The 14,062-nt window shown below is 65.4% G+C and overlaps 1 protein-coding gene across 2 annotated transcripts in view; it reads right to left on the reverse strand.

Annotated features, from left to right (window-relative positions):
- Positions 1-2,874: 2,874 nt before the first annotated feature.
- The window catches only part of OLFM1 (olfactomedin 1), a 38,545-nt gene continuing 27,357 nt past the window's right edge, over positions 2,875-14,062 (reverse strand). For both annotated transcript variants that reach the window (XM_036260409.1, XM_036260408.1), the window contains exons 5-6: positions 13,480-13,586; positions 2,875-4,500 (exon numbers count right to left, since the gene is read on the reverse strand). In XM_036260409.1, the coding sequence (XP_036116302.1) occupies positions 3,826-4,500; positions 13,480-13,586 (782 nt within the window). In that variant the 3' untranslated portion in view covers positions 2,875-3,825. The remainder of the gene's footprint in view (positions 4,501-13,479; positions 13,587-14,062) is intronic.

The following is a 14,062-nucleotide window of genomic DNA, read 5'->3' on the forward strand; positions in this document are numbered from 1 at the left end:
CCCTACTTCGGCTGTGCCGTCCCACGGCCTGGACCCCCCTCCACCGGCAGGAGCGCAGCTCCCCTGAGATTCTCCATCTGAGGACGGGGAGCCGGAGCCTCTCCTGCAGGGTAGCGGGAGGGTGAAGGGGCACACGGGGTGGGGGTGGCGCGAGCGGCTCCGAGTGGCCTGTGCTCAGCTCCGACAGCCTGGCACTGGCCCCCGCAGCCTCCCGGGGGCCCAGCTACCTGAACCGGCCCCTGGCCCCCGTTCCTCCTCACGGAAGGAGCCTGCACCGGCCTGGTGGCCCTGGACGTCCCAGGAACCCCAGAGGGGACCCCTGCACCCACACAGCTTCCTCCTCGCCTCGACTCGCAGGAGCTGAGACCGGAGACGCCACTTCCCGGAGCATTGCCTCCGGCTGTCGGGACGCGCCGGACCGAGGAGAACCGACCGCTCAGGCGCCTGGGCCGGCTCACCCCCCCCCCCCGACCCCCGGGGAGCCCAGGCCCGGCTGCTCCAGCGCTGCCGCACGCCCCGGCCTCCGAGCACCCGGAAGGGGTTAGATCTGGATTCCAGGCCAAGCTGTTAATAAAGAAAATTCATCCGCACCCGGTCCGCCACCAGCCAGCACATCCAGGGCCGGAGCCGGAGGTTCCGCGGCAGCCCGGCTGCCGGACTCGCTCGGGTGGAAGCACTTTGCTCGCGTCTGTGCCGCCCGGAGGACTGCCTTCCCTCGCACCGCGCCCGACCAGCGCGGCCTTCTGGTGGCCCAGGACGGCGGCTGCGCGCTTCCTTCCTCTGTCCTCGGGGGGACGACGGGGACGACGGGGACACCGGCCTGCAGCGGCAGCCCCGCCAAGGGCGCCGGCCAGGCCCCGTGAGGTGGGGGCAGCCGTGGCCTCGTGGGCTGCTCTCGAACCCGGGCTTTCGTGAGAACCGCCAGGGGCCGTCTGTCCAGGGTATCTGTGAACACGAAGGTACAAAAACGCACCCCACTTCTTAAGGTTTTCATGTGGGCTGGTGCCGGGGCGGTTCGAGGGGGCATTGCCGGGCTGCGGGGCTCTGGGGGAGGACCAGGCACCCCCCTCGACGGCATGGTCACCAGGAGCACCAGGAAAGTGTTCTTGGACGTGTTGGCCTCGGGCTCAGGGACCCCACAGCACACGGGGTGTGAGTCACGGATGCCGGGGAGCAGGCAGACGCGCGGGGGAACCCAGGGAGACCTCTCCTTGGAGATGGGGAGTGAGAAGCTTCCAGAAAGTGAAGGCCTCTGTCAGTGGAGCCGGGGAAGGAGAGGAAGGCGGGTGGGGAGGGCGCAGCGGGGTGCTGAGGGGGTGCTCAGGGGTGCTGGGGGGTGCTGAGGGGTGCTGAGGGGTGCTGAGGGCGCAGCAGGGGTGCTGAGAGGTGCTGAGGGGGTGCTGAGGGCGCAGCAGGGGTGCTGAGGGGTGCTGAGGGGTGCTGAGGGGTGCTGAGGGGGTGCTGAGGGGTGCTGAGGGGATGCTGAGGGGGTGCTGAGGGGGTGCTGAGCGCAGCGTGTCTGGGTGGAAACAGCAGGGACCGGGCAGAGGGAGGGCCCAGCGAGATGTGCCGGCCAGAGGCTGCGCTGTCTCCCTGACCTGGAGCCCAGGGCCCAGCGGGTGGAAAGACATGGCCCCAGGCCAGAAGGGGGGGGTCCCACAGTGGCCCTAAGGCTGAGTCAGGATGAGTCGGCCAGTGATCACCACGTTTCCAGAGCCCTCCTGCCCCTCCCCCAGCGGTGTAGGGCTCCCCGTTTCCCCCGGGGAGTGGGGGGCAGTCTGAGGAGATGCCCATGGTGCCCTGCAGGGGGTGAGCTGCGGCCAGCAGCCCTCCGTCTCTGGCTGTGTTCCTTGACCGCGGGGGGGGGGAGCCAGCCTGCCTCGGCCTCTCACCCCCTCTTTTCCCAGCTTTGGGCCGACCACAGGGCGCCACGTCGTCAGGCCTGGTGTGGCCTCCGCAGCCCCAGCTGCCCCGTCCCCGACTGGCTTCAGCCTCTGGGTGGGCACAGGGACTGGCGTCCCAGGTTCTCGGACGTCCTCAGACTCCAGGCACACGGAGCACTGTGACGTCGGCTGTGCCCTCACCGAGGTGCCACCCCCAACCCGCCTGGGCACTGCCCTGCCGTCTCCCCAGGACAATGACGGAAACCCAGGACCATCTGGGGACTTGCTGGTTGGTTTGCTCTTTGGTTGGAGGGTGATGCCGGTCGGTCCAGCCTCACGGGGCCACTGGCATTTCCCAGGGCCCGAACTCTGTCCTGGTGTCCTGGGCAGAGGGGCGGGAGGCCACACCTCACCTTGACCTTGAGGGCTGTGTCCCAAAGGGAGTTGCTGTGTCCCTTTCTGGCCGGCATGAAGCCCAGGGCTCGGGACACTGGGTGTGGTCTGTCCTGGAACCTCAGGGCCTGCTCAGAGCCAGGCCCTGCAGCACCTACGGGCATGGCCCAGGGTGGCCCGGGCTCCTGGCAGGTCCTAAGGTCTCCATCGCCAAGGCCTGGGGGCCTAGATTCCCGCGGGCCGGCTGCTCCCCTCCTGGACCTGCCACGGCCCCCGGCGAGCGAACGGGCCTGGGGTTACCTTCACCGCTCGTCAGCAGGTGGAGTCTGCAGGGTGGGGTGAGGGTGGGGTTCCCTGGGGCGCAGCCTTGTTCCGATTCACCCAAGGGTGGGGGGTGCTCCGAGACGATCTCTAGCCTCTGACTTTTGGGGGATGGTGGTCAGAGACCCAAAGGGAATGTGTCCACTGTCAACTCCCCTCCCTTCTGAGGGGACCTCCCTTCTGAGGGGACGCTCCCCGTAGACTACGGCTCAGAGGATCGGAAGAACCGTCATTTACAAAGCCCTCAGAAAAGACACGAGAGGCGAAACATCTCCTAATATGTTTATTGTTCCTTAGATAACTGGAGAGTACAAAGTTCCCCTCTTTTGTACCTAAAAAGTGTACGTTCCGCACACTGGTGCCCTCGGGAACGCTCCTGTCCCTTCGGAAGCCGAGGTCCCCCCGACAAGCCCTTCTCATCCGCGGTGACAGGGGTTGGGCAACGGGGCTGGAGGAGGACTGTCCCTGCGATGACCACCAACACGAACTCGGTTCTCTCTCTCTAGGGGTGAACACTGATTATTATTTTTCTTTTTAGCAACAAAACCCACCCACGTGCTGATCCGAACTACAGCATTTGCACACAGCGACGGACAGAGTCACCACCTCAAGGAAACAAGACACACGCACGCTGCACAATACACCACGGCGGGAGGCGGGCGCGGCGGGCACTGCCCGGTCCGCACCACGCACACCCGCCACCGCGGCAGGTACTAGACACGGGGGCACGGCTACTGGGGTCTCAGCACGGTAATCTACGACAACACACGGTCGAGGGGCAGCGGCTGTTTTGGGGGACGAGCTGGACGAGCCAGTGCCCGCCGGACGCCGAGCGCGACCGGGGGGCCCCGGGAGACACGCCAGCCCGTCCATCGGCGCTGACCGCGATCGAAGGAAGGGTCCATGCGATCCTCACGGCGGGCTGTCCTCGGGCGAGAACTGGCCAACAGACACTGCCTTGCTTCTCGAGTATGTCATTTGACCGGAAAGGGGGCGGGGCGGCGAGGGGAGCCCTGGCTGCAGTTCCAGCTGCAAAGTGGGGGGGTTCCTTCCCGAGTCTGTCGCCCCCCGGCCTGAGCCGGAGGACCACGGAGGTCATGCCGTCGTCGCGGGGTGCCGGGCTGCCCCCTGCTGCCGCGCCCCCCCAGTCGGTGCGACTCGCATCGTTGCCGCGGCAGCGGTTCCGCGGGGGCGAGGACCCGGACCCTCGGCTGCCGGGCAGAGGCAACTACAACTCGTCAGACCGGATGACGTGGAAGAGGGTGACGTTGTAGAGGATCTGGTGGCCGTTGTTCCAGGCGTACAGGGCGCGGTCCTTGGGGTTGTAGTCCAGCATGGAGATGTGGGAGTACTTGTTCTGGAAGGGGATGTCGATGTACTCGTAGGTGGAGGCGTTGGTCTGGTAGGCGTAGTGGACCTTGGTGCCGCCCGAGTAGCCGTTGGTGACGTACAGGGTGCCGCAGATGATGAAGGCCTCGCCGGCGCTGCGCTTGGGGTAGCTGGTGTTCCAGGTCTGCAGCGCCTGCAAGGACACGGGGTCCAGCTTGCTGATGACGATGTTGCCGGCGTTCTGGTTGGTGGCGTAGACGGCCCACAGCCCGTTCTCGTCCACCATGAGGTCGATGTCCGAGTGGCCGCCCCAGGCGTAGTGGTACATGTTGTTGTAACCGGCGTAGTCCAGGCTGCGCTGCTTCAAGATGGTCTCCGTCTGCAGGTCGAACCGGATGACGATGTGGCTCTGGAACTTGTTGAAGTAGATGGACCCGTTGTACACCACCTGCCCGGTGCCGGACCAGGGGTGCGGCAGGCGGTGCGACGTGAAGTTCTCCGTGGTCATGAAGTCGGCCATGGACTTGTACTCGCGCACGAAGCGGTTGTTGTGGTAGCCGTCCATGTACCAGACCTGCGGGGACAGCACACCGTTAGCGGCCCCGGGACACGGCGGCGCCGCGGAGCCGAGAACTGGGAGAGGACGGGCAACGCGAAGACTCAAGCTCAGGGCACTTTTCAGAAGGGACGGGGCTGCCCTGGCCGGCTCGGCTCAGCGGTCAGAGCGTCGGCCCGCGGACCAGAGAGTCGCGGGTTGGATTCCGGTCAGGGGCACGTACCTCGGTTGCCGTTCGTCCCTGGCCCTGGTCGGGCTGGTGGGGGAGGCAGCCAGTGGATATGTCTCTCTCACATCGATATTTCTCTCTCTCCCCCTCCTCCCCCTCTATCTGAAGGTAAATCGGAAAATATCCTCGGATGAGAATTAAAAAAAAAACAAGAAAAACGTCAGGGCTATTTCCCCCAGACAAAGAAGTGTCCAATTTAGGGACTGGCCAAGGAAGAGAGTGTGGGAACCGATAGCCGGGGCACCCGAGTCTCCTAGGGGTGGCAAGGAACACCAGGGCAGGTCCCCGGATCCAGCCCTCTGGCGGGAGCCTCCGGGCTGTGGGTCTGCAGGGCCCCCCGTCTGTTCACTGCTGTCCCCGGCTGAGGGCGCACAGTAGGTGTTCACACTTAACCGGGGGAGGAAGGCACAGCCCTGCGCACGGAGACCCAGGCCCAGGAGGCAGCTGGGAAGGACACGGCCACCTGGGCCTGGGGAGGACACGGCTCGTGTCTTGGCGTCCACCCATTTTCAAGGCCGCGGCAAGGGCTCCTCCTGCACCCCCTCCCCCAAGCATCTGTCTCAGCAGCCGCATTTGGGACGCGGCGAGTGGCATCGCTCTGTCCACCGGGGGCGGGCGGCCTCTCCAGGAAGAATCTGAGCTTCCAGGGGCCTGGCTGTTGGAGTCGGAGTGGCCCCAGTTTGGCATTCGGAGGAGGGGATGCCGGCTGACTCGAGACCGTCCGGACTTGGCCCGGAACTGTCAGTCATTTCCGAACAGAATGGGACGAGAAGGCCGTGCGGGGCCCCGAGGCGCTGCGGCCGCGGCTCCGTCCACCGCGGGCCACGCGGCGGGACGGGCTGGACGCTCGGGCGTGGCCACGTGCGACGCACTGTCACAATAAAGTCAGGGCCTCGTGCCTGAGCCCTTCCGATGCGCCTCTTACTCTGAATGAGATTAAAACACTGGGTCCCGTTTGAGCCTTTTAGTACTTTTGGCCCCAGCAGCCCCCGGCGACGTGTTCACGGACTAGGACGAGGGCAGTGCAGGGCGGTGTGGGGACCCCGACCACGTCACCCAACATGGGACCCCTGCCTCTGCTCGGTTGTCCCGAGATGGGGGCTCACCGCTTCTTTCAAGACAGCTCAGTGTTTCCCGGCCTGCCCCTCCCGACTCGGGGGTGAGCACTTGCAAATGTGTGTGAACGCTGCCCCCCCACTGGGCCTCTGGCAGAGGGCCGGGTGTGTCCCTGTACCCTAGGCCAGGCCTCCAGGCCTCCCTCCTGTGCGCAGAACTGGGCAAAACTGGCATTAAATTACTGGGTTTTTTAAACTTATTTTTTATTGATTTTTTTAGAGGGAAAGGGAGAGAGAGATGGAAACATCGATGAGAGAGAGCATCGACTGCTGCCTCCTGCATGTCCCCCTGTGGGGATCAGGCCCACAACCCGGGCATGTGCCCTGACCGGGAGTCGAACCAGTGACCTCTTGGTGCAGGGTCGACGCTCAACCACTGAGCCACACCTGCGGGGCCAGTTACTGGATTTTTAAACTGCCTTTTCCTCCTGTTAACTGGCAGACTGAACACGGGGGGGGCACACTTCTGAAAACTGCAGTTTGGGGGGTGGCACAAAAAATCAGTCCAGGTGCTAAATGTTTCACAACCAGTGGCTGGCCTGGCGGCTCCGCCACCAATGAGAAGCCACAGAGGCAAGTCGGGAGCCCAGGGTCTGGGATCGGGGCCCCTCCTCGGGGTGTGTGGGCTCCGACCTCGTCCTCTGAGACGCCTCCTGCTTCCCCTCCTGGCCAGGTCCCAAGCGCAGATGGAACCCTGTCACCTCCAGGCGCCTCCCCGGCCACCTGTCCACCTGCTGTGCCCGAGTCCCCCAGGAGTCTTCACCCCAGAACAAGTACATGGGTTCTCGGGGGGAGGCGGGGGGCATCAGTGTCCGGCTCCAGCTTCTGGGTGATTCTAACTCGCAGGGCTGGACACTCTGGCTGGGAGCTGAGCTGCTCACCCTGGACCTTGGCAGGTGCTCTCGGCCTGCTCACGGCCCCTGAGGAGCGTAGAGAGCCCTGTGCCTGGCCTCGCCCCCCACCCTCATGTCCTCGGTTTGAGTCGTGGCCCTGGCACCAGGGTTATAAAATCTGACAGATTCCCCCGGCCGGTGTGGCTCAGTGGTTGAGCGTCGACCCTGCACCAAGAGGTCACCGGTTCGATTCCCAGTCAGGGCACATGACCAGGTTGTGGGCCGAACCCCAAGAGGGGGGCATGCAGGAGGCGGCCCATCGATGTCCTCTCTTGTCGATGTTTCTAACTCCCTCTCCTTCTCCCTTTAAAATAAAATTTAAAAAAATAGCCCTGGCCGGTTTGGCTCAGCGGTTAGAGCGTCGGCCTGTGGTCCAGAGAGACCCAGGTTCGGTTCCCGCTAAGGGCACGTACCTCGGTTGCAGTTTGTCCCCGGCCCTGGTTGGTCGTGCGGGTGGCAGCCACTTGATGTGCCCCTTTCACGTCGATGTTTCTCTCTCTCTCTCTCTTCCTCTCTCTTCCTCCCACTCTATCTGAACAAAAAATGGAAAAATGTCCTCAGGTGAGGATAAAAAAATAATAACAAAATAAAATAAATAAATAAATAAATAAATAAATAAATAAATAAATCTGACAGATCGGCGTGGACGAGCTGGGAAACCAGTTCTGCGGCCGGGTAGCGAGTGTGGGAGGCCAGACCGTCTCCCCGCGTCCCCGCCAGGGCCCAGCTCGGGGCTGCCCAGTGCACAGACGCAGCGACTCTTCCTGGTCCCCAGCCCGCACCCCAGGCCAGTGTCCAGCAAGGCTGAGCCTCGGAGTGTGCGGGTGGCCTGGGGTCCAGCTGCTCTGGCCCCTGCAGCAGTCTGGGGGCCCAGCTCCCGGCTGGAGACCAGAGGAGCCGGGCAGAGCGGGGGGCAGGGCCTCTCAGCCAGGCATTTGGGCATTTGGCAGCCAGTGGGGTCCGGGCAGCCCCTGCTGTTCTGGGTGGGAGGCGGCCCCAAAGCAGCACCTCTGCTCCCTGGCAGGCCCCCCGTCCTGTCCTTCAGGACCCAGGGTCACCCAGGGAAAGGCCGGAGTGGAACCGGGGTGTCCAGACACCTGGGCACTTGTCTGTCTTCACAGGGGCCTCGGCTGTGCCAGGTGCTGGCCGCCGCCCGCCTTCGAGTCTCACCTGCCGGGAGCCCCTCCCCGTGCCTCACTGGGCTGTGGAACGGGTCCCACCAGAACTGACCCGTGCTACCGTCCAGGAAGGCCAGCCGTCATCATTCCGGGAGCCCAGGACGGAGCGAGCCTGCCGGGGCTCCAGGCCCATGCCCGGGGTGGGGGTGGGGGGGGACAGGAGGCTTCGCGGTCTGTGGGAACGTGGGTGGGGGACCAGCTCCTCTGAAAGTCAGGAGCGTGGCGAGCTCAGCCTCGGACTGGCCCAGGGCGGCAGCAGCACTGAGGTCATGCCTGTGCCCCATGGGATCCCAGAGGCCAGGGAAGGGCTGGGGTCCCTGTGACCACCTCTTCCAAATCCCCAGTTCAGAGAGGCCGAGACTGGTGGAGGGTCTCTCCCGGGGTCACAGGCCCCCCTCCATGCCTGGCACATGGCACATCGTGGCCTGTTTGGGCGGGGCCACTTCCTCCCGGTCCCGCCGCTGCCCTCTGACGGGCCGGACTGGTGGCACAAAGCAGGTCCCATCACGAGCACGGTGGACGGAGACGGGGACCCTGCCCAGCCACTGGGTCCCAGACTTGACCACCCACAGGATGGCTCGGGCAGCTGTCCCCGCGAAGGCTGCCAATCCGTCAGCCAGCCAGCTCCGCACACCTGTGCCCAGGTGCGGGATCAGCCCTGCCCCCGGCCCTCGTGCCCTGGGGCCGCATCTGCGCTGGCCACAGCTCCACGCACAACCCTCCTGCTTGAAGGACGGGGTCCCAGAAGCAGAGGGAGAGCTGAGAACATGCCCTGGGGGAGAAGCTGGGGAGCCCAAGGGGAAAAGGGCCCTTCGGAGCCCCCGATGCCTCTCGGCTGACGGGGCCTCCGCAGCCGCCTGCAGGCTATGGGCTGAAACCCGCTTTATAGCAGTCACTGTGGCCGCTCGGACAGGTCACTCAAGCCGTGTGCCTGGCCCTGGACACGCATCATGCGCAGCCTCACTTGCCAGCACGCGTCGACACGGGCTCACCCCCATCCGTGACGGTCTGACTGTGGCCCTGAGCACACACAGGTTGAGTGTCCAAGGCTCAGACAGCCAATCGGGGCAGCAGGGCGTCCAGACCCAGGTCTGAGTGGTTCTGAAACCTCTGTGCTCCGCAGTGGTCACATGCCCACAGGTGAAATCCATCTGATGTGACCCAACAGCTCGGCCAGGTCCACAGCGTCTCCCCACCAGTCAGAGGGGCAGGGTCGTGGCTGACCCGGGATGAAGCCAGGACTCGGACCCAGGCCCCGTGACGGTCCAGCCAAGGGAAGGGCAATGGGCCACATCCCTTGGGGTCTTTGGCAAGATGGTCCCTCTTCCCAACTTCAGCCTCAGTCCACCTGCACCCCCGGTGGCGGGGGTTGGGCTGCCTCTGTGCAGGGCCCCTTCGGTCAGTCTGGAGCCGTGGTCTGCTCCTGCACCTGCCTGCCCACCTCCTGCCCACCCACAGGCTCCCTGTGCCAACAGATAAAACAAAACAACCTGCTGATTCATCCATTTGTAAACACCACACCGAGCAGGCAAAGCCAAGAGGCTCAGACCATCAAACACCCGACGTCACCTCCCTGTTAGAAACCAGTCCTGCCCCACCCGCACGGTCCAGTGCACAGAGAACGCGGACTGTCCTGACTGTCCCTGTTACTTTCATCTGTTTCCCAGTGAAGAGGGCAGGAGGGCCCCTCGGTTAAGGCAGCGCAGGGCTGAGCAGGCACCACGGTCCAAACACGTCAGCCGGGCCGGGGAGGGGGGCGGGGGCGACAGGATGCGGGGGTCTCGCTCAGTGACCTGGCCGAGGGTGCACGGCCCCTTAGCTGGTCAGGCATCTGCCGCGTGTCTTCCGGCCGACACGGAGGCTCCTGGGCAGCAGGGGAGGCCGCTCACAGGGGCTGATAGCTGAGGGGGAGGAGAGCAGAGGCCTCTGGGACAGCAGAGCTGGAAGGAGCGGCCCCCAGCCCGCCCTGCGCCCACAGAGACGAGAGCAGGGGCGTGCCGATCGAGACCTCGCTGTGCTGCTCCGGGGGGACCACTGGCCACACTGAGCACGTGGCTGCACCTTGCAGATCACCTGCCCTTCAGGGAAAGGGCTTCCACGAGCCCCTCCCACGTGCCCGGTGGCCCGGACCCTGTTGAGGGACAGGGAGGACTTTTCACACCTGCTGTCTGTACACGGACAGTGTGTCAGTGAAGGTTTCCGATCCAGCCCCTCCTGGGGTGCCGAGGGAAGCGGGGCCCCTGGCTGATGGGTGGGGCTGGCTCCTCCGCAGAAGCAGACCGACGGGGGAGGGGCGCTGGATCCAGAAGGTGCCACAGTCAGAGCTACGGCCTCAGCGCTGGGCAGCAGGTGCCCGGAGCGAATGCGTCTCCCGTGGGAGATGCACAGCCTGGCGGGGGTCAGGGGACGACAGCCTGGCACGGGGGGAACTCCGGGCCCCGGTGCCCACAGACGCATGTGAGGGGCAGGTCACCGCTGAGAGAAGGCATCTTCTGGCCCAGGTGCAGGAGCACCAGAGCCCCGGACAGCGCGTGGAACATGGTGCTTAGTGAGTGAGTGACGGGAGCTCGGGTGCCCTGGCATCCCTGGTGGACCCTGGTCTATCCCGCGGCACCCAGAAGGCGGCGGGTCCTGGCAGCCCCCCTAGCTTAGGTGGGCCCACCGGGTCCCTGGGCACCCTGGCCCTCAGCCCCTGGCCACACCCCCACCCCGCCCTCCCTCCGGGCAGCCTGCGCGGCGTTGTTCCCGGAGCGAGTTATTGGTCTCCTGTGTGTGTGCGATCAAAACTGGACGGGAGGATAAAAAAGATCAAACAGGAAAGTCTCTCCCAGATCAATGGCAGGGCCTGCGGACGTGTCACTCACTTAGCAGCTGGGAGCTGGAGGCCACCACACCGAGCTCACGCTCCCAACGGCCTGAGCGGGGCTGGCCGACCGCCCCAGCGCCGAGCGGCCCGGCGCCCTGCTCCCCGACAGCTCCCTGCTCCGTCCATCGCCAGGCCCGTCCTGGAGCACGAGCAGGTCATCAAGCAGAAAACAGATGTCTAATGATCAGAAGCATCCATCCCGCCTGGACGGCTCCGCAGATCCGCGCCCTGGCGGGTGGGGGCCAAGAGCGGCCCCCGGAGCCCGGTCCCTGGTGTCGGGGCCGAGATCACCGAGTATCCTGAGCCAAAGCGGGGCCCAGAGGCATGTCTTCGGGGTCAGGACGTGGTTCCGTCTCTGCGGCGCCGAGGTCACGGGTTCCGGCTGCCGGATCCCACCGGGTCTGCCTGGGCTGGTGGGCCGTGTGCGGGGGGCCGGGTGGGGAGAAGGAGACTGTAGGGGGCGGCATCAGGAGACTCAGCTGGGAACCTCAGTGCCCGAAAAGACGTGTGATGCTGAGACCACAGGCCAGCGGCTCCCCGAGGTCCGCGGGCATCGCCTGCACCTGCTCCCCTCGCCAGCGTCTTGGGCAAGAGCACCTCCCTGACCACGCGGAACAGAGGCGGGGCCCCAGGTGGGCAAAGGAACAGCCGGAGAAACAAGCCAATTAAATGGTGAGAACATGTGTGAGCTGTCAGGACGCAGAAAATAAAGGAAGAACAACCTCCCCCCCAAACAGCGGGTCCCCATCACATCCGGGGTCGCAGGACGCCGCCAGCCCCTCGAGAAGTCCCTCGGCAGCCCTGGGACAGTGCCTAGGAAGACGCTGCTCCCCTGCTCGGGGGCCGCGGGGTCTCCTCGCACCGAGGCTGTGGGTAGAGACACGATCACAGGCTCCCAGAAGCCCGCGGGTCCTCGCGTCCACTTCCGTCCTCCCAGAAGCCCGCGGGTCCTCGCGTCCACATCCGTCCTCCCAGAAGCCCGCGGGTCCTCGCGTCCACTTCCGTCCTCCCAGAAGCCCGCGGGTCGTTGCGCCCACATCCGTCCTCCCAGAAGCCCGCGGGTCGTTGCGCCCACATCCGTCCTCCCAGAAGCCCGCGGGTCCTCGCGCCCACATCCGTCCTCCCAGGAGCCCGCGGGTCCTCGCGCCCACATCCGTCCTCCCAGGAGCCCGCGGGTCCTCGCGCCCACTTCCGTCCTCCCAGAAGCCCGCGGGTCCTCGCGCCCACATCCGTCCTCCCAGAAGCCCGCGGGTCCGTGCGTCCACATCCGTCCTCCCAGAAGCCCGCGGGTCCTCGCGCCCACATCCGTCCTCCCAGAAGCCCGCGGGTCCTCGCGTCCACATCCGTCCTCCCAGAAGCCCGCGGGTCCTTGCGTCCACTTCCGTCCTCCCAGAAGCCCGCGGGTCGTTGCGCCCACATCCGTCCTCCCGGAAGCCCGCGGGTCCTCGCGCCCACATCCGTCCTCCCAGAAGCCCGCGGGTCCTCGCGCCCACTTCCGTCCTCCCAGAAGCCCGCGGGTCCTCGCGCCCACTTCCGTCCTCCCAGAAGCCCGCGGGTCCTCGCGCCCACTTCCGTCCTCCCAGGTGGCTGCCAATCCCGGGAGAGCGACCGCGACCCGTCCACCCTCCAGACGTGCTCCGAGGACCTCAGATGTCTCAGCCCCTTTCTCATCAGGTCCAGAGGGGGAGCTGAGCTTTTTTTTTTAATTTATTTAAAATTATTTTCTAAATTATTTTTTTAAATTCTCACCCGAGGACATTTTTCCATTTGTTTTCAGATAGAGAAGGAGGGAGGGAGGGAGGGAGACATCGATGTGAGAGGGACACACCGACTGGCTGCCTCCCGCACGACCTGACCGGGACCGGGGACGAACCGCAACCCAGGTCCGTGCCCTTGACCGGAGTCGAACCCGGGACTCATTGGTCCTCGGGCCGACGCTCTAACCGCTGAACCACACCGGCCAGGGCGGAGCTGAGTTTTTTTTAAGTGTTTATTTTCTCGTGCCCACGAGCGGCTGAAGGACGGAGGGCTGGCCCACACTCCCGGAGGCTGTGACGGTGCTCAGACCGCGGACACCCAGGGACCGCGAAACCCCGCTTCTCTCTCCCCCGAGAGGAAGGCTCCAGAAGGTCCCAGCGCCCCGTGGCCCCCCGGGCCGGGCGCCCCCGGCTCGCAGCGGCTGGTCCTCCTCTCCCCACCTCCCACAGGACCCACACCCATCACGGAGACCACGGCGCCTAGTTCTCCCTCTTTTCTGAGTCTTACCCCTGTGTGGGGGGATGTCTAGAAAAAAGAACCAGCCTCTTTCTTAAATCAAAAGAAACACGGGTTTCCATCGACCATGAAAGGAATTGCAAATGAAATACAAATGAGATGTCATTAAAACAAGAAAGGCCTCCCTGGACTGTCCTCCTGGGGCGAGGCGGCGTGGGAAGTCTGGCGGGTTTCAGACTCCGGCCCCCACCGGCCCAGGGGCCCGCGCTGGGGAGGGCCGTGCCTGGGCCGCTGCCGCCTCCGGCCCCAGCACCCGCACCTCGGCCCTTGGCCTGTGGCACCCCCCGGGGCACCGGGGTCCGCTCAGCCCACAGGCCCTGGCTTGCTTCGCCGGCTGGGTGGGCACATTGGCATCAAGTGCTTGGGGCTGGAGACCACCGGGCCGGACAAGGGCACCCTTGTCCCAGTGGCCCCCAGACGCAGGCCCGACGGGGGCGCTTACCCTGTTGTCACCTTCTGGGGCCAGAGGGTCTGTCATCCAGGACCCGAACCTCGAGCCGGAAGTCTTGATGGTCACGGGGTCACTTATGCCCGTCAGCTTGCCGCAGGCTAGAAGAGAGACAGAGCACAGGGGTGAGTCTCGGCGGACCCGACTGCCCCCTGTGGAGGACGCAGGGTCCCCTCTGCACCCCTGGTCTGGGATCGCTGCTAGAGGGGGCTCCGGCGCAGCTCTTCCAGGGGACACCCCAGCGCCAGGGGCCAGAGAAGCCAGCCCTCCCTGGAACAGACAGCAACCGAGGCCTGAGTCGCAGGGGAGGGCAGTGGCGGCTGCCTTGTGGGGGGACACCTGTGGAGGGACGTGGTCACCCTGCCGGGACTCGGTGTCCTCCCCTCGGAAATGGGGGTGGCGGCTGTTGGCCGCCCAGGGCAGCTGGAGAGACCCCCGGACCCGCCGGCCACTGCTGGCAGGTGTGAGGCTCCTGAACACTGAGCCAGGACTGTCCGCGAGGCGAGAACAGGGCTCTCCTGCAGGTCCCACTCTGGCCCCTTCCGCAGGGGACCCCGCCGTCCTCACACCACCTGCC

This window comes from Molossus molossus, unplaced genomic scaffold (genome assembly GCF_014108415.1).
Source record: "Molossus molossus isolate mMolMol1 unplaced genomic scaffold, mMolMol1.p scaffold_m16_p_14, whole genome shotgun sequence".
Lineage (NCBI taxonomy): Eukaryota > Metazoa > Chordata > Mammalia > Chiroptera > Molossidae > Molossus > Molossus molossus.